The sequence below is a fragment of the Corvus cornix genome, chromosome Z, assembly GCF_000738735.6.
Source record: "Corvus cornix cornix isolate S_Up_H32 chromosome Z, ASM73873v5, whole genome shotgun sequence".
NCBI lineage: Eukaryota > Metazoa > Chordata > Aves > Passeriformes > Corvidae > Corvus > Corvus cornix.
In genome coordinates, this window is record NC_046357.1 from 41,137,805 (window position 1) to 41,157,979 (window position 20,175).

The 20,175-nt window shown below is 39.5% G+C and overlaps 1 protein-coding gene across 13 annotated transcripts in view; it reads left to right on the forward strand.

Annotated features, from left to right (window-relative positions):
• Positions 1-20,175, forward strand: part of PRUNE2 (prune homolog 2 with BCH domain) — a 137,598-nt gene that overhangs the window by 80,253 nt on the left and 37,170 nt on the right. For 12 of the 13 annotated variants that reach the window (XR_005603800.1, XM_039566743.1, XM_039566741.1 and 9 more), the window contains exons 8-9: positions 221-6,731; positions 7,186-7,981. Coding sequence is in view for 11 of the 13 variants with exons in the window: in XM_039566743.1 (XP_039422677.1) it covers positions 221-6,731; positions 7,186-7,981 (7,307 nt within the window). In the remaining 2 variants the exon portion in view is untranslated. Of the gene's footprint in view, positions 1-220; positions 6,732-7,185; positions 7,982-15,453; positions 15,626-20,175 lie in introns of those variants that run through there. The other variant, XM_039566750.1, reaches the window with a different exon arrangement.

Consider the following 20,175-nt stretch of genomic DNA (forward strand, 5'->3'; position numbering starts at 1 on the left):
GTCAAACGGTATAATTTCTTACCAATCATATAACAAATATGTTGTCTTGGTCTTCTGTTGTAATACATCATCTATTTGGGGATCATAATAAGGATGCTACAGTGAAATGGCCAAGCAATAGGTTAATAGGAAGAGACAGGTATGGCTGTATTTATTACATGATGAAGTGCCTTTATGCCCATGACTGCAGTGACTTCTGAAATATCCTGTTTTTCAACAGATCTGCTGTGAATTAGAAGAATGTCAGAATCCTTGTTTGGAGCTGGATCCTCTAGAATGTGAATGTGACCAAGTTCTTATTTATCATCAAGAAAATTCTTTGGTGACCTGTGATCAAATTTTTCTCCTAATTAAGGAAGTTATAAATAGAAGGCAACCAGAAATGGTATCAAACAGTAGAACTTCTTCTACTGAAGCTGTTGCTGGAAGTGCTCCACTTTCACAAGGATCTTCTGGTATTATGGAGTTGTACGGTTCTGATGTAGAACCACAGCCCAGTTCTGCCAATTTTACAGAAAATCCTCAAGATCTAAATGGGTCTATGCAAGCCCACATTGATGTTAATGTAGACCTTGTGAGTCCAGACAGTGGCTTGGCTACCATTAGAAGCAGCCGGTCTTCCAAGGAGAGTTCTGTTTTTCTTAGTGATGATAGCCCTGTTGCAGAAGGTGGTGCTTCGCATCACAGTCTTCTGCCTGGCTTTGATTCCTATAGCCCTATTCCTGAAGGAGCAATAGCTGAAGAACAAAAGTCTCAGTCAGGAAACAATAGTGATAACTTCGATCTTTTCAATTTTGATCTAGCACCCATGGTTACAGCTCCATCTGAGTCATCTTCTCGTTCTGTTGATTGTTCCCCAGCAGATGACTATTTTCTCAATAGTGATTCATCAGAAGGGCATCAACTCACTCTGAAGAAAGAACTTGAGGAGGCAAACCTGTTAGATAATGATACAGCAAATTATTCAACTGACTTCCTTATGACAAAAATTGAGGAAGACAACCTGGCTGAATTTGATGAGAATCCAGGAGAAATTTGTGAGAAAACTTCCAGTTTGATTGATTTAGTTGAAGGTGATTCTTCTTCACCAGAAATGTTGAAATCTGCTGATTCAAGAATTCCACCAACTCCTATGAATAGTCTTGTAGATACTTCACCATTAGATAATGGGCAGCCTTTAATTTTCTCACAAGATGTCATAAAAAAAATTAATGAAATAGATGGCACAAATTACTCTCAGTCTCGTGTTAGATATGGGAGCTGGTGGGATGGCTTTGACTTAGATTCCAGAAATGCTGATGCATGGAGTTCAAGTGAGCAGGAATCTGTATTTCAGAGTCCTGTCTTATGGAAAGATTCTAAGGAAAGTCCCTTGCTACAAGAACATACTGATAGAAGAGCCTCAGATTCTGTGTTCCTCCAAAAACAGCCAAAGCAAATGGAATATATGAAAGCAGGTCTGTGGGATAATCAGTTTAAACAAGATAGTTGGAACCATGGGAATCAAGAGAAAAACAGTGAACAGTCTTGTTTGGAAACTGCTTCTTTAGACGAGACAAAGCAAGAAGCAGAGAGCTTTACAGACCTGTGGAAGGTCAGCCAGCCAACACCTGTGATGTCAGATGCATGGTGTAGTGGCGAAGGAAAAGGTAGTCAGCTAGCTGGAGACTCTTACAAAATCTGGACTGAGTTTGATGAAGGAAATGCTGATAGATCCTCAGAAAATGTGTGGAACATGCCCGAACTAGAGAGAGAATTAAAATCAGTGAATATTCCTGAGGAATGGGCCATATCAAAAACTGTTTTATCAGATTCTTCAGATATCATAGTGGACAATGAGACTGAAAATCCAGAAGTGTGGGATAAAGGAAGTTGTTATTCAATAGAAGACCATGGAAAATCTGAAAACATAAATTTTGTTTTCAACAATATGCAAAATAATTCCAAGCTGAACACAGGGGAAAAAGCTGTGTTTGGTGATCCTAAACATAGACCAAAACCATTTAAAAATATAGACACCTGGAATACGTATGATAAAAACATCAGAAAAGAAGTAACAGAAGTAGTGGTGCCATGGGAGGATACCTTCTTATACAAAAACTCAGATCTTAGTTCCTCAAATGTAACAGAAGATTTAGTTATTTCTCCACCAGACACCAATTATTCAACATCTGATTCATATATATCACCTACCTATGTGGAAGATGAAAGAGAAAATGAGGACAAGGGTTTTGATGAAGAAACAGTTACTGGTAAATTCATTAACAAAGATTTGGCTGAGTCAAAAGTGCTTGAGAAATCAAGTGAGGAACCATTATCTCCTAACAATATGCCTTTTTCAAATACTAGAAATACAGATATCTGGAACACTCCACTAAACAACATCACCCAGTTACAAGAAAGAAATTCTGAAGTTCCAGTTCTTTCTGCCTCTGCTAAACCGTTTCTTAATTCAGAACAAACAAATGATCTATGTTTTTCAACTGAATCATGTACTAGTGAAAATAATTTTCCTGTATCTGAAAACAGAAGAGTGACACTGGCATATAATCAAACAGTGAATGATTTATCACCCTCACAGAATGAATTAAATACTAGACAGACAGCAGCTGACAATGCAGAAACAGTGGGCAGTGTTCTTGTAGAAGACACAAACACCTCTATGCCAACTTCAGAAACTGAGAATGGCTTGAATCTTAAAATATGTGACTTGGGGAGTGAGATACTTAGTAAGAATGCAGCACAAAACACTGCTGGTATGGATGAAGAGCTGGATAGTCAGGATTCAGTGCTGCAGCTGAACTCATGGGATTTACAGAGTGGGCAGGGTAATGAGGAAGGCTGGAATAATGCCATTGTCATCTCTAAGGAAGGAGAAGAATGTAAGAGAACACATGAGACAAGTGGACAGCAGATGATTAATGACGTTTGTAATAAACCAGTGCAAGAGGACAATGAACCTTCAGGTAAAACAGATCTGGAAGAAAACGAGTCAACAACTGAAGTTGCCACCTCCCCAGAAAAAATGAGAAATAGTGTTAGTTTGGAAACGTTAATTACAGAGAATGAGTCATTTTCTAATCAAAGCAATCCAGTTAGTCAGGAAGATAGAAAAGACGTGTTGCAGAATAGTTTAGAATCTTCAAGTATTTCTGCAGGAGGCAGAAATTACAAGTTTTTTGATCACCCCTTACCACAGAATTACAATTACAATGAAATGTCACAGCTGCTTTCTGAGGGAGCTGAAGAAGAGGCTACAGTGATGGAGGATGTGACAAGTCCAAAGACGGAAAGTATTTCTGAAAGTTCTGACAAGGGTAGTGATAATCCTGAAAATAATTCTTCTAAAATGCCTGGCAGCTCAGGTGTCTGGAATGACTCTGGAAAGAATGGTTGTGGCCAAGCCACATCAATTCCTTTGATGGATAAACCACAAGAACCACTGGGAGAAGGGCAAGAATGCTTACATGAAGTGACTTCTAACCATCCAGACATTTGTAATTCTGAGTTAGTGTCTTTTAAAAATAGCTCTGAACTGATGAGGACCAATGAAAATTCTTTCACAGATGAGTTTAAGAACAGTCCTTCTGGATTTGTTAGTGTTCCTGATACTACACATACGTCTGTGGTGGAAAGTTCATTTTCATTTGAAATAGGTTCTGGGAGAAATGAAAACTCTGAAAATTTAGAACCTGCTAATAATCTTTATGAAGAGCCATTTGCAGTGCTTAATGACAGGTTTCCGCAAACTGCTTGGGATTCACAGCCATGTGAAGATTTGCAGTCTCCTGGAACAAGTCCTGAGGCAAGCGAAATCCTTGAAATAGCAAATACCACAAGCAGCCTTTCAAAAGATATACAGATCAAAAGCTATTTGGAAGAAGATAATGTGTGGAGTAATTCAATAAATGATTATACACACTCAAGTGGAACAAGTCCTGATTTAAGCGATGCATCTGTGAATGTGTGGGGAGATCTTCCAGCTGCTAGTCATCATGAAAGAAGCAGGGATATGTGGGAGATTAAAAATAATAAAAATCTTGAAGATTCTTGTAAAAAGAAGGAATTTGGGAAAGAATACAAAGAAGAATTTGAAATAAGTGGCAAAGAGAACAAAGTTCCTAAAAGCTTAGATTTTTGGAATGCCCATGTAGATGACGATACTGTATCTTCTTTATCAAGTCCTGACATAAATGAAGATTCAGAGAATTCAGAGGCACATCCAGAAGTGATTAATGAAGATTCAATGTGTGAAAACAAACAGCACAAAGCATCTGAAAAGGGAGAGGATTATGTTCAGTCCAATGCAACAAGTCCTGAAGCTAATGAAGACAATTTAGCTGCAAAAACTAGGGTGGGAGAGAAGGTCTTGATAGGAATCTTCAATGAAAATTCTGAAACAATTGAAGCCAGGAAGGTATTGCAGGAGGGTATGACTACTGACTTTATTGACCATAGTAAGACTCCTGAATCTACTACAGGGCACAGTAAAACACCTGAGGAAAGAACTCGGGTGAGTATTTTCAATGAAAAAACAGATACTGGGGAAGACTTATATTCGTATCAAATGAACAAAGATCCTACATTGACTTCTGCTGCTGGTGATAAAGAAGAGCATTCTTCAAAAGCTGTAGATAGGTGGAATATGTCACTGGAAGCTGATTTAAGAACTAATCCAAAGTCCACAGTAGGAACACCTGATTTTCCAGATAACCGTTCAGAGTGGTGGAGTTCACAACCTTGTGAAGAAAAGCAGTTGGAAGATCAGTATTCTTTTTCAAGTCACTTTGTAACAAACCAGTTAGGAAACAGTAAAGAGGACTCCTGTGATTCCCCTTCACAAGATGAAGAACTAACAGAAGCACATTTCACAGGTAATGATGAAAATCAGCCTGCCCTCCTGTACTCTGATGAAAAAGAAAATGAAAGACTGCTACATTCTATCAATAGTCCTGATGGTCAGATAAATAAAGACACTTCACAGTTCCAACAATTTGATTCTTTCACACTGGATAAAGAAGAAAAGGAGTTGATAGAGCAGTTGTTTTCTACAGATGAGGAAAATCAACTGACTCCACAGAATTCTTTCTCAGATGAGGAACGAACTGTACCAAATACATCAGTTCAAGCAATCAGTGTACTGGATCTACCAAAAGACAGTGAGGGAAATGCAAGTCTCATTCCTCAAGGACAACAGGAGGACACCTGTGAAATATTAGAAGTGCACAACTCCATGCCAGGCACTTTCACTGTAGAAGACTTATCTTTTGAAATGACAGAAAAGTCAAGTCCAGAGTGGAATATATTAGTTCCCCAAACTGTGCTTATCCCAGATATTTTACAGGATAATACACAAGAAAGTAATCAGCAGTTTTCAGTGGAACCTGACCTGTGGACTAATGCTGAGCAGATTGTCCCTTTGATGAAATCAGATGGTGAAAATCCTGATATTTTAAATCACTGTGACCAAGGCAATGGTTCAGAGTCATCAAGCAGTCCTGTTGTGTGCCAGGAATATGGAGCTAAGCATGCCTCTATCCCATCTTCTCAGATTGCAGTGGAGCCTGAAGACAAAGACAGTCAGCCAATTCACTTGAGGTCGAATATGAGTAAAGAGGCAGATTTTGATTCAGAGTATCAGTTAGTAATGCAGAAGGTGGAGACGCACTCTGAAAATGGTCATCCCCAGGACTATGAACCAGTAAAGACCAACGATTTCTATCAGTTTACCTCTTCTAACCCTCAGGAGCCTCCTGAATTTGCAATTCCAGAAGAAGACAGTCTAGAAAATAAGCTGATTTCTGACCCTGCTGAGTCAGCTGAAATTGCCAGTGAAGTTGTAAAAGTACCATACTTAGATCTGAAAGACATGTTCCATGAAAGTTTCACTCATGCAAGCCATCAAGGAACACCAACTGATACAGCTCAAATAGCGACCTCCCAAATGCATTTGCTTCCCATGGATTTCAATCAACCTGATAGGGCAGAACAAAGCTTAAAAAAAATTAGTGCCTTGGGTGAAGTTGTAAAATATTCTGATACTGACCACCCAGCAGTAACTGGTGATGAGCTAGATAGGTCAGAAGAATGTGTGGATGAATCTGACACAGGGATAGAACATAGTATCAAGAACACATCAGTGACTAATGTCCTGGCAGGCACATGTGGTGGAATGAACGTAGTGGCACTACTAGGCAGTGAGGCAGCAGAAGGGAAATCAAAGGATGAACAGACACTCTTTCCCAAGTCCTTCCTACCTGATGGTAGTGAAGGCGATGAATCTGATTCAAATAATCAACTGTTCGATGACACAACAAAAGAATATGAAGCTGTAATTGAACATGATGTTCCTGTGTTTAAGGAAATACCCAGTGACCAATCACCAGCGGTGTGTACTCCACCATCCTCTGCATCTTTTGATGCTGAACTCTCTGGCAGCAGAGAGTATGCAAACAGTGAGCTCTTGTTACAGCAGCCATTTTATGACAGCATTTCTTTGGGAAAACGGCTACCACTGCCAGCTCCTCCAAAAGGTGCAGAAGGCATCCTAATGACCGAAGATAAGGTGTCTGAAACATCCACAGAGTGCCTTCAGGAAAATCTCACCTCAGTACCATCGCTCTCCATGTCTGAAGTAACTCGACCAGATTCTGATTTTTTGACAGGAAAATCTGAAGCAGAAACAACTGATCCTAACTCACCACCAGGTGGAGATAGAAGATCATGTGATGGTAAGAAAATATGCTTTCCAGGGCAAACGCATGGGACGGAGAAAGGAGGAAGTGTCTGGAGTATTACTGCTTAATGAGGAGGCTTTGAGTGTAGTGTGGAGTTTGTGTGTCTCCCTAATGTACAAAACGTGTACTGTGGAAAGAGCTCTAGTGTCATTCGCTCAGACAGATCTAAAGCTTTTAAACAGTGAAGTAGGAACATAATTTCTGTTGTTTGTACAGGGCCTAGCTTATAGGACACTGAGTCGTTTGTCCCTTGGGAATGATTGCCATGTTAATGTATAACCTTTAACAATAATGATGATGGTGATGATGTTATAAAATTCCAGTACACATTAACAGAGCATAGCAGACTGAGAAGAGCTTTACCTCACAGTGCTGATTAAAGGATGTTATGGTGACTAAATCAGTAATTCAAAAATTAAAAAGAGTTTCTATTTGCCTGTTCTTTTAGAAGCTGACTCCCTACTTTGTAGGGAGAAAAAGCTGAGAAATTCCCCTAAGAGCCCTGAACTGGAAAGCACAGAGAGTAAGGAAGATGTGAGGATGCAGATGCTCCCAGCTTCACTGGAGATGGATTACATCCTTGTTACTGAGGAGGAAAGTATACCTGCAACGAATGATACCCTTGAAAGAAGTGAAATTAATTTTGTATTTCAAGAATCCCATGAAGGCTTTTCACCAGGCTCCTTGGATACCTTTCAGCCAATCTCCATTTCTAATGAAAGCAAAGATCACCTTGTTTGTGGGACTGGGCGGGACACTATTCACTTAGAAGAGAAAAGTTCTTCTATTGTGCCTCAAAAGCTGGATGGTGAAAGGAAATCACAGGAAAGCTGTGGGCAAGATGAGGGTTGGATTATATTGGGCCAAAATGAAGTAAGCGACATATCACCTGAAGAAATTTCTGTCAAGACAGAGATGCCAAAATCAGGGTCCAGACATCCTGGTGAAGAACTGGCAGCTGTTGGAGCACAGGAATTGATTCTTGACACTTGGACAGAATTTCAGGTCGAAACTCCTCTTCAGAAATCTTTTGAACATGAAGGCTGTTCTCCTTCAGATGGCCTGACTGCTGAGAACATGAGTTCGGGCATTGCAGGAACATCAGAGTTGCAGGTAGTTGGTGGTGATAGTACATGGGAAGCAAATTCTCAGCAGAGGCTTGGGAATAATGTAGCAACAGAACAAGAAATGACGGAGGAAACGGTTCTTCTCAACAGTGACAGAGAACTGAATCAAAAATTAAGGTAAGTAAAATTCAACCTGTTTTCTTTCAAAAGTCTTCTGTTAATTTGTTATCTATGTTACTGAAGTGTGTGCCATTATGAATAGATGGCAAGACTTTAAAGTCTGAAGTATGCAATGTATTTACATTCTTTAACTATCAATGTGTTTCTCCCTTTCTAAAAACAGATTCTTCCTTCTTGGTTGCTTGATATGAGCCGAATTAGGGTTGTTTTGCAATTGGTTTGAAGGTCACTGTCTTGCAGGGTTAAATCTCTCTTCCTTCCCACTGATTGTATAACCGACCTTTAAATCTGAAACAGATGTGGCCAGGGAATACATTCCAAAGCCAGGTACTGATGGTATTGCCAGTCCATAATGAGATTATGGAGGGATCAAAGTGAAGTGCTATCTCTACCCCATGCAGAACTGCTGGGAAGGAAGACAGGAGGGAGTCAAGGCTCAGAGTCAGAAAACGTGCTGCTTATAGAGGAGAGAAAAGCATGAGGGAAGGTTGTGGTCTTTGTGATTATTTTCAAGCTCTAGTTGGATCAGAGCAGCATTTTTGACTGTTTGAATTGAACTGGCAGTTGAGGCAGATTGGGTACAAATGGACCTGCCTTTGGGTGGACATGCAGCCTCTGTGCTGGCAGCATTACTACTGCCAAGTGACTCTCTGCTGTGTCAGCAGATGGAGTGAGGGGTGGCCCTCTTGACTGCATTTACTGTAGTGTATTGGAGAGGATGCTTCTGTTGTTGACTTCTTAGTTTGCAAACAGCAGGTTGCCAGCAAAAGAGAGGAAAATCTTCAGAAGTGTTAGCAGAAGATGAGCACTCATCAGATCTGTAGAGTCTGAAGTAGACCAAATATTCAGTGCTTGACCTTGAAACTAGAAAAAGTATGGTGGGTTGGCACAATATTTCTGTTGCATCCCATCCTCTTAAGCTTCTAAATTCCATTCCAGAAGAAAAAGTAGAAATTTTGAAATATTCTATAAAAGAGAAATCTGGGAGAAGCAAAACAAGCAAAATTTCCAAGCAGCTGTTTTGCATCCATGCTGTTGTGTGGAAGGGTGGCTTAGGATCTTCCAATCCAGGAAAACTAGATGTCCTTGGACTTGGAGGTGCTTTTGTTTGTTAACCCTGGAAGCCATTTTCCTGTGTTACCTCTGCAGAGTTTCACTGGAAGTTCATTAAAAACAACTAATTTCAATTAATAAAGATGTTTTTTTGACAAACCACGCATTTCTAGTAAAAAATTTTTGAATCAAAAAATGCTTACCACGTCTGTTCACAATCAGTAATGAATGGGATGGGAAACAGGAAGAGTTATTTAGGCGTGCTGGCTAGTTGCAGGCTTGCAAATCCGGTGTGAAGAAATGGTCTGTTAATTCCTCTGTCTCCCATAAAGCATTTTAAATTACAAACAGCCAGATGCTGACCCTGTCTAACTCACACTGATTTAATTACATGCAGGCAGCATCTCAGGGGTTTGACTTGTCATACTTACATTTCCATGATTTTTAGAGAGGTAAACAAAAATCTAGGTATCTGATTCAGAGTGATTTGTAAATAAAACAGCACATCTTGGACTTGAGATAGCTTCAGTGTAGTAAGATTCTTAGTTAGACACCTCAGGAAGAAAATCTGATTTTTGAACTTAGACTGGTACTAGAAAAAACATTCCTATGGCCATGGATTTATAGGGGGAGTTAACATCTTACTGGTATGAATTGTTAGATTCACTTTGAGAAGAGCTCTGCTGTTTTTTAGGAACTTCTGAAATAGGCAAGCCCTGTACAAATCCTACTCCACAATAGTTCACACTGGAGTTTTGCATTCAGTACATTCATGATCCTTAAAACTTAGTGTATTTGCTTGGACTAATTCCCACATTAAAATCCAAAACTCAACTGTGTTAATATTCTTGTGTTTTCAGTAAAAATTTAAATGCACGATGGAATATGGTGCATCTTGCAAGAAAAAAAATAAAATAATTCTTGGTATAGAATATATATGGTCACTGTAGCTTCTAGTTTAGTCTTTCTTCTTATCTTGTTTAGAAGTTATTTAATACTAAATGCCTTTTCAGTCAGTAGCAGTGGCTGTTTCTGTCCTTTGCACTACTGATACTGATGCCCAGAGAAGGAATTTATTCAGTAAGGATAACAAAGTAAGGAACTTATTCTGCTTCCACATTAACAATTAATTGTGGGAGCATGGAACCAATAAAATCTACTTTCCCTTGGGTTTAAGTTTTGTTGTTAGATTTTTTTCATGATAAGTTGTAAAATCTGATGGAAGCTTCTTCCAGCATTAATGTTATTAAAAGTAATTAATCCTCTTCTCTGAGGATTTTGTATATAATACAGGTTGCTTTTGTGGTGCAGTTTTCCCCTCAGTTTCCCCTTTGCTTGGTAGCTGATATTCAATAAACTTGTAATAAGTTTGTATCTTTGGTCAGTTAGATAATGACTTCAAATTTCTAAGGAGAAGAGACACATGCATCCTTATGCATGCCCACAGTGTGATCACAGAGGCCTCGATTCCTTTGAAACCAAAGCAAACACACAAAAAAATAGTATGATGAAACACATACAGGAATCCTTACCTCTAGATGATATGCCTATTTCATAAAAGCTCTTATATAAACAGCTGAAAAACTAGCAACTGACATGGTAGAAGTGTGTAATTAGAAATGTTTTCTTAATGTATTTAATTGACAGTTTTAAAAACAGAAGTTCCTTAAAACATAACTCAGTATGCAGCTTTTGACTTTTAGTCTGCCTTTAACTGCCCTTCATGGCCAACAAAGTTTGCAACTGTGTGATGCAGCAGAGCTGCCAGCCTATGGGAGATTAGTGAAGAAACACTGGTGTCATCACATAAGAGAAGAAACTAAGACTTTCCTGATTATTGCAGTGCAATTTCCGGAAGGCACCTGATGGTGCTAGTCATCAGGCTCTTAGTCTGCCAAAGATTTACATCCAAGTAGGATGTAAAGAAACTCTTTAGTGTGAGGGTGGTGAGGCACTGGAACAGGTTGCCCGGAATAGCTGTGAATGCTCCGTCCTTGGAAGTGTTTGGTGCCAGGCTGGATGGGGCTCTGAGCAACCTGTATAATGGTAAGTGTCCCTGCCCCTGTCAGGTGGGTTGAAACCAGGTGATCTTTGAGGTCCCTTCCAACCCAAACAATTGTGTGGTTCTATGAGCTTTGAAAAATAAAGAAACTTACCATTTGAATTCAAACTCAATCCCAGCCAATGAACAACTGAATTAGTAGACCAAAGTTTTTGAAGGCATGTACTTAATAACTGTCTTCTAATCCCTTTTATATCCGTATGTCTCTGTTTAGGAAAAAAAAGTGAATTCCTACTTTGCTGAAGCAGGTTCCTTTAATAGTGGAGTAAGGGTCAGGCAGTGACGGATGCAGTTCGCATTGTTTTCTGCTTTCATCCAGCAGATGTCTGCCACCCCTTCTAATAAAACTGACTGTTACATCGAAGAGGGAAATAAAATTTTGAAACAGAAAGTGTAAACAAAAATTAGAATGAAGAAGTGCCTTAAAATCTTGATGTCTGCATGTCACTGCCCCCTTCATCCCAATGTCAAACATAACAACTCTCAGAGCTGTTAAGGTCAGTTTTAAAGAAGTCTGTGGATAGAGGTAAAGTTCTTCCATCCTCTCCTGTTTTATTTCTGCAAGGAAAAGCTGCAGCAGGGAGTGAAGAATAAGGATGTTTACTAGCATTAAAACACTGGAGAAAAGATGGAAGCTTGTCTCAGACACACACGAACGGCAGAAGTAATAAAGCTTGGAGTTTCTTTGGCCTCATAGAAAAAGCACAAAAATATTTGATAGCACATTAGTAATGTCAGTCTTTCCAGAAAGAAAATAGGTTTTTATACAGCATGTTAGGTAGGCAGGATAACATACTTTGCTGCTGCTAAATGGAGGTGTGCCAGCAGTAAAATTTATGGAGACTAGAGGTAATTTTCTTCTTGATAGAAGGTATCTTGTCTTACAGAGCTGTATGAAGGTTGGTGGTGATGAATTGGTCAGGAGGTAGAGGGAGAACACTGCAGATGGCCGTGCTAGTTTTTACCCAGGACATTACTCAGAGTATTTTAGTGGCTGTGTATGCCAGATCATTCTTGCTTTTACCTTTGTTGTAGGGAAGGATTATCCTTTTCCTTATCAAAAGAGTTAGAAAGAGCTGAGTGAAATACTATGAAATGATGTATTGACTTGAGGAACAAGAAGCAGTGAGCACAGTAGAAATAAGAACAGAGAGATTTGGAAGGTTTGGGGGAGAGCTTAGAAAACTGGTGGCAAAACTGAGCAGAAGACAAGTTCCTTTGAAGAGCTACCACAATATATTTAACCTGCTAGAATGAGACTTCAAAAGAAAGCTTCATTTATCTTTCTGATAGCCTTTTATCAAAGTAAAAGGAATCATTCTTTTCTGCTCACTTGTATAATGGTATTTGGGAAAAGATAGTTCTTCCACTGCCTCTGTCTGAAATGTCTCTCTGTGACCACCACTGTACTGCTGGCTATTAAAATTGCCAGTAGGGGAAGCAATCCAGTGTTATATGAATAGAAAAGCCTGTTTTCATCACATTGCCTGTGCTTGCCAGCGAATAAAGATAATTAAATTTACTTAAAGAAAAATCTAAGACTGTTACATGATTAATAAAAATTCTGAGATGACTCTGCTGTCTCTGTGACTTAGCCAAATAAAAATAAATCTCAAAGCCATTAATTATTCAAGTAAATATCAATGCCCAGTACTGAATTGAAATACTGACAGACTGGAACCCAGGAAAAAATGCACATTGACTCCAGTGACGAAAGGTTTCAACAAATATTTTCTCAGAATGTCTGTTCTGTCATCCCAAAGCTAGAATAAGGCAGTGAGTTAGGGATCCCGGGTCTGCCTTATGGTTTTATGGGCAAAGCAGTGTGCTATATATAGGATTGAAAATCTGTTGTAAGAAAAAGTAAAGTAACATTTACTTCCCTTTGGATACCTGTTTCCTTTTTTTCCTTGGAAACCTGTAGGGCTGCTATCTTCCACTTCTGTCAGGATTGTTTATTAATTGGCCAGATTCACTGGAAAGCAATTCCAGGCACTCTGGGGACCAGGCATGCTGCTTCAGTTAAGCTTCCAGCTCCTGCTGAACTGCAAAATTATAGACTTGAAATAGGAATTGAACTTAGGTCTCCCACTTGGCAACACAAAGCATGACATTTGACTTAACACAAGGACCATGCTTTAAAGGTTAAGACCAAACATGTAAGTAAAGGAGCAACAACCGAGAAGGTTGCTTGTAGGAAGGTCTGTTGATCTCATTTTTGTAAAAACAGCTTTAATATTTACATGGCAAATACCAGGACCTTTATAAAAATCTTGTAAGAAGAAAAGAACAGCACTTCAGTGAACTTTAAAAGGGAAAAACCCCACTACTTACTGTTATTTACTAATGGTACTGAAATTCTAATTAAATCGTGAGATTGGCCTGATAGAGCCACTTTCTTAGAGCAAGAAGACCTGGAATTTGTTAGTATGGTTTAGTGATTAAATGAAAAACTCTCTGCTACTAAAAGCACCACTGTTTTCTGAGCTAATTAATTATATAACATATTCCAATCAGTGTGATCAATGACAAGAGACTTCAGGCTGAAGTGTTAACAAGCTTTGAAACTTTAACCCTGTTGACACAGACCTGACTTTGGCAGTGAGCCCCAGTGAGGTAAGTGGTCCCAGCAGAGTGTCTGTTACGGAGTCCATGAACTGGTTCTGACCTTTGCACAATGAAGGGTATGGGGAAATGTTGTGCCAGCAGGTGACTGGACACTCAAAGACACAGCAGGGACTGATGCCTCTGCTGGATGAACCCCAGACTTTTGCACAGACTTTGACGCACAGACTGTGAGGGTATAAAAGCCCAGAGTTTCCTTTGTTCGGGGTCCTTCCTCCGAGGCACCCATCTCAAGCTGTTCTTTTGTTGTTGCACCATGATTAGATTATTTTAAGGATTGAGACTCTGCTATGGGAAATGTGGGGTCACATTGGTAAGGAAACCTGGTTTAACTGTGTGAGTGTGAGGTCCAGCTCAGGTGCTGTGGGTGTGACTGCCAGAGTGGCTCGTGGGTGGTCGGACAGGGAAGTTTCCTCAACAGTCTCCTAAAATCTCAAAAATATTCTGTGTTACTCTGCACATGGAGGATTAAGACCTTGTTTTCTGTCATATTACTAATCTCACAGCTTCACCATGATCCTGCTACTAATGACTTCTATTACACATAAATACTTTATAGCTTTATTTCCTGGATACTTCTGGGTTTATGGACTTTTGATTTTAAATGAATTAAATATTGGACAGTTGAAAAAGTGCTAGAAATAGCCTCATCACTGGAAATATTTTATACAGCTAGGTGACGGAAATATCAAAGATGACATGCCTGCAGCACTGTCCTTGTTGTAAGTGTATTTTCATATTGGTGATGATTTTTAAATTTCTTTAAATGCTTTTTGTTTATCTGTTGTCCTTTAAAATAGCATCTGGGTACTGACTTACCAGGACATGTGTAGCAAATGATGAGTGCTTTCTCTGTAGGGTTACTAATACCATGAAGAACAAGGTGGGAGCTGCTGAATTGTGATTTACACTGTGTTGTAGCTGTGCATGGAGCTGTACTGAAAACAGAAAACGGGGTTTGGCTTTTGTTTGTTTTTGACTGTTTATGGCTAAGCAGTCTGATGTGGAAGCTTCTCCAGTTCTCATTGTTTTCCAGGAGGATCTACACAGCGTGAAGAGAGAAACCAGATGAAGGTTGGGCTGTCCTAGGGTCTATTGCATTGCTGGAGGGGTTAGAATTGGAAGGTGTTTTGTGTTGGGAAAGGAGTCTGGATTTTTTAGAGACCCTACTTGCAAGAGACTTGCAAGGGAGACTGTGAGACTGCACTGCCGGGGAAGAAGTATCCTTTCTTTCCCTAAGAAACACAACCAGGAGCACAGGCTGTGGACATTGCTTCCTGCTGCACAGTTTGTGTTTTCAGAATCCACCATGCCTTCTGAACTGGTGGTTGTTGGTGTTTGGTTTTTTTTGTTTGTTTGTTTAAATTTGCATCTACATTCTCCTTGCTAAATTGCAAACAAAAAAAAAAATGATGCAAACCCTGTTTGAACATGCATGTGCTCTCTAACCAGCGACACAAACAGAAATGAGGGCTGAGGTGGGTTGAATCCATAGGAACTTTTGTCAATGCTGTGCAGTCTCAGCATAAGCTTTCCTCAGGCAGTGAAATGAAGCAGCAGGGAGTCTTTTTGCTACTGCCAGCTGACTCGCTGTATCAAAGTTTGGTGATGCTCCGATGAAGCTCCACAGGGAATGTGAAAAAAAAATCGTAACTTTCACGGCCAAAACACAGCTCTGCATTTGTTTAAGTGTGCCTGTAACCAAAGCCCAGTAGCTGCTGGTTCACACAGCCGGCTGTGTGCAGGCAGGTGATCACCCTTATTTAGCAGTACCAGTACCCACGTGACAAGAAAATGGTGGAGGATCTGTGTTCCTAGTGAACTGCTAGAGAACGAGGGATGCTGAAGTGCAGCAGTGAAGCATCTTTACTGTTTTTGCAGTAGAAGGGCCTTTTCAGAAGGTAAGTGTCTCTTTGCTCTGAGAGGCAGATGTGGAGAAGCTTTTCTGATTAACAGCTCTATTATTGCAGTTACTTTAGACAGAAAAAGGGTAAATGTTAGCATGATGCAAAGCACTCAGGACCTCATTACTGAAAACAGGGCAGCTGTATTTTAATTCTGTTGCAGCTCTTTATGAGAGCAGCTTACATCAGTTCAGAGGGATTTCTTTTGTCTGAGCACAGGCATGGTATTTATAATTAGGAAACAAAACTTCACTGCACAGTCACCTAATGTGCTGGGTTATTTTCAGCTTTTTTGCCTTGCTCTGAGGATACGATGGGCAAAAAAGGAATAAAAGGGCATTGCCAGCCTATAGCTTGCTTTTAAAAGTGTTTAATTACTGGTATCTCGACTGTTTGTGACAGTTCTCATTGTAGGCTACTTGGCATTACAGTTTTGGGTTTTTCCCCCTACCAACTGAAGCATACGATTTTTGAATTTTTTGCAATGTCCTCTTAAATTGTTGCAGTGAAGAGTATATGTAATTTTTGAAGGTTAACTGATGAAGGATGCAGCAATAATCTCAGTGGTAAGAGATTAAATTTCTCCAAAAGTTGGTTTGTGCAGGCAGTATTTTTTTTTAAATTTAATTATAGGGGCTTGGTTCAGCTCCATTCAGTTACTTGCTTGTTTTTCTGTGATGAAGGAATGAAAATATTCTTCAGTTCTAAGTATGGTAAGCAAATAAATTACAGTGATGATACTGATATACAAGCGGCATTGAAATATACAGAATGTATAAATATTGGCTACTTAGAGTAAAACTGAAAGGAAATGTATGCAGGCTTGTTTGGTGCATTTAGCGAGAATTCTTCTAAGGGGCCTGGGGAAGGGAAGGAGGGGCAGGCAGAGATGTAATTTCTGGATTTGTCTTCATTAACACACTCGGAAAGCAGAGCTGTTTTGAGAAAGGGAGGAGGCACACAGCTCTAGCAGCACTGTCAGGAGGTATTAGAGCAACTGTGGAGGTCAGAGCAGGGAACAATGCACACCATTGTTTTTTTCCAGGGCTGCCATGTTCATTCTGCCACTCTCAGCCACACGGTCTTCAGTGATATCTCCTGTAGGGTAGGGAGGTACAGAGATCTAAACCAGCCTTTTCTTTGCTGGCTTTGATGAATCTGGCTTTTTATTTGGCCTTGCATAAGTCTGGACTGTATTACAGAAAATTCATGTAATTAGAGACAAATCTAGTTTTTGCATACATTCACTACTTTTAAAACTTAGATCCTGCTACAAACAGGCTGTTTAGTTTTGTGGCGCCTCTGTATAGCATTAAGCAGTAGTAGGAGAACAGCGTTATTTAACAGCTTGTAATATATCTGTAGAAAAAGGCATAGAAAAAAAAGACCTCTTAAAGCCTCAGTCTTTGTTTGGGCAAAAGCTGCAGCTTGCAAATATAAACAGAAACAATGTGTAGGTGAGAATATGATTTCCACAGCACCTGTGAATATTGATAAGGCTTTTTTTAATCACTGTTGTGTCTTCAGGGCTGGAGACACTTCCTATCACATCCTGTACAAATACCCAGAAAATGACAGTGCTACTGCAGCAAAAAATGATGCTGAGGCAGAGGAAGGTGGGAGTGACATTCTAGTTGCTTGACAGATTTCATAGTTTATCTACGTGGTTTTTGCTTTGGACATTGAAGGAAGTGGTTTAGCTGTTACGGGATTTTAAGAATTAACTCATTAGTTCTTGGTATATCTTGTAGTCTGTGGTCTCCTCTACTGCCATTTCACCTACGAAAAACAGAGAGCAGCAGATGGGACTTCTTTATTTCAGGCTAGCAGATGAAACCTGACTGTGTCTTAAAAGAACAAGATCACTCTCCTTAGTAGAAAACACTGGTGACAGAATCTAAAGAGCTATCTGCTGGGCAGTAGCCCAGCAGGATACACCATTGCCTGCTTGTTGGAAGTAGAGCATATAGCTAACCTTACCCTTGTATTTCCCCTAGTTGTAATATGTGAGGAGTGCCATGTGGAGGAAGGAGGAGCCCCATTTTCTCACCTCATTCTTGAACATTACTTCTTCAGTCTGGCACTTCCTGTCACTCTGACACTTTCACAGCACTTTTGCTCTGACTAACGTTACTCCTCTTTCCCACACTTAGGTTGGTTTTTATCTTCCTACTGCTTCTATGGCCTTTCCAACTCAGTGACAGAGTTCTGCTTCTGAAGATAACTGATGGCTTTCTGCATCTCCCATCTCTCCTTGCGCATGCCTTTTAGACCTGCCAGATTCAGGGTCTAACAATCTTTCCTGCTCCTAACACCTCAAGCCAGTGGAAGCAAGCTGCAGGACAGCATGTTTTACAATTTTACTGCTTCAGTAGAGCTTATGTGCCTTGATTAGGAGTCTTCAGTAGCTTATGTTGGGGACTTTTCCTGTATTTTTCCCAAGCTGATAATTTCGCAGTATGGATGGGAACCTTTCAGCTACCAATTTACACCTATTAATATATTTCTGTACTTATATAGGATATTTCCATTTTAATTTGCTGGTTAAAATTCCCACGCTACATTCTGCATTGTCACTTAAATTCCCCTACTATTTATTACATCTCCAGCAACTGCAGCTTTAAGAGAGACTAAAGTTTGACTCTGACACCTTTTTAGAGCCTTTTCTTTAGGTCACCCATAGCCAAGACAGGGAAAATGTAGCTGTTAGTTATTTTTAAGTTTGTAGTAGGTCAGCTAGGAATCTAAATTATAATAACGTTGAACACCATAAATTGTGAAATCATAGATACAGTAACATGTAAAAGATGGAAAAGTAGACATTTTGGCAGTAGAGTGACACAGAAGTGAGAAGAGAAAACAAAGACTTTCACAATACTTAAAGTATTGAGGAAATAGAAATATTTTGAGGATAGGAAATGAGATCATAAATGGGACCAGAGAAAAGCAGTATGAGGGGAGGAAAAGATAGAAGTAATTCACTATAAAAAAAAATGTTGCCATGTATCTTTTCCTATCTACCAGCATATTGTGCAAAGGCTGAGCTTTAAAACAGAAGAGTGTTAGAAAAATACTAATGCTTTAATGGACAGATCAATAAAAAACTGTACATCTTGATGTTAGGCAAGTTCTTGTAATTAGCAACTCTAAAAGTCATCATCATATTTTACCATGCAGCCAAGATGTATTTCACCCGTTGTAAGGTGCTTTGTTAAAGTATTTCATTCCAGCTGGTTTAGAATGGTAGTAAGTATCATCGTCGTTGTTCATGTCATCATTCATACACGCAGAGAAACAAGATCATCAAGCAATGCAAGAAGTTGCCAATATTACAGAAAAACCAAGTGGTAAAGAGAAATAGCCACTGAAGTTCAGATACTGGCTCAGTTTCAGAATTAATGGTTGCGAATAACAGTTAAGAGCAGTCTGAGGCATTTTAGCATGTTTTCATTTGGAAACAAATGTACTTGGTAAGCTGTGGGTTGTAATAGTTGAAGGGGACTTCCCACAAATCTGGTGGAGAATAGACAAGTCCCAGTAGGGTATAAAATTTAAAACTTTCTGAAGATTTTTTGGCTTCTGATCCTGCAACCTCTCCCCTGTTAACTACTCTCAAAACATTAGCATACTTCCTGAAAGCACAGATGGCTGCACCGGGTAGAAGGTGCACGCTGCTTTTTCAAGTGTTTCTCATGTGCCAATTACATCATTTGGAGCTGCAGGTATTCTGATGGTTGGTCCTGACACCACAGTATGGCAGGAAAATGGTCACTTTGAACCAAACATTCAGGATGGGAGATTGGTTTAAAAGTTAGGAAAACTAAAACTGAGTTTTTCAAGGAATAATTAATCTCTCAATGAGAGTGGAAGGTGGGAATCAGGTCCCTGGCATCTCAATAAATTTTAAAAATATAGTTTAAAAAGAAAATGTATTTTCAGGTTATACTTACGGATCTTTTGAATCAGGTTGATTTAATTTTTACTTTGCTGGCATTACCATGTTGTACTTGTAATGTTTGTTCAATAGCAATAGTTGTTGATTAACAGGCCATCTAGATATGTGGAATATTATCTGTAGAATACTAACAACACCTAGTAAGAGTGGAGAGATCAGAAACATGCTTTCTAAATGCTAGTACTGCTTGGAACCTACACAGCATACTGCCAGACCTTGTGATCTTTCAATATTGATGGAGACGCACCCATGACATAAGCTCCCCAACTTTGTGTTGTTAATTCTGGTGATTTTCCATGTCTCAGTAAACATTAAGGAACATTGGCCTAGGCACTTAACAGAGAACAACCCCTGCTCTGAGGGCAAAACCACGTGGTGGTATACAAGTGCAATGCCAAGCAAAGAAATAGATGTTGAGTTACGTGTTACTGCTGCCTTAGAATTTGTTACTCTCTACCTGCTTTTGCACACAGAATATTGACTTGAGAGAATATTATTAAAATGGTAATATTAGGAACCTAGAAGGTTCTGCACTTCTCTGTAAGAGGCATAGTTGGAGACAGTGCTATTATATGGATGCGTTCCTAAAGCA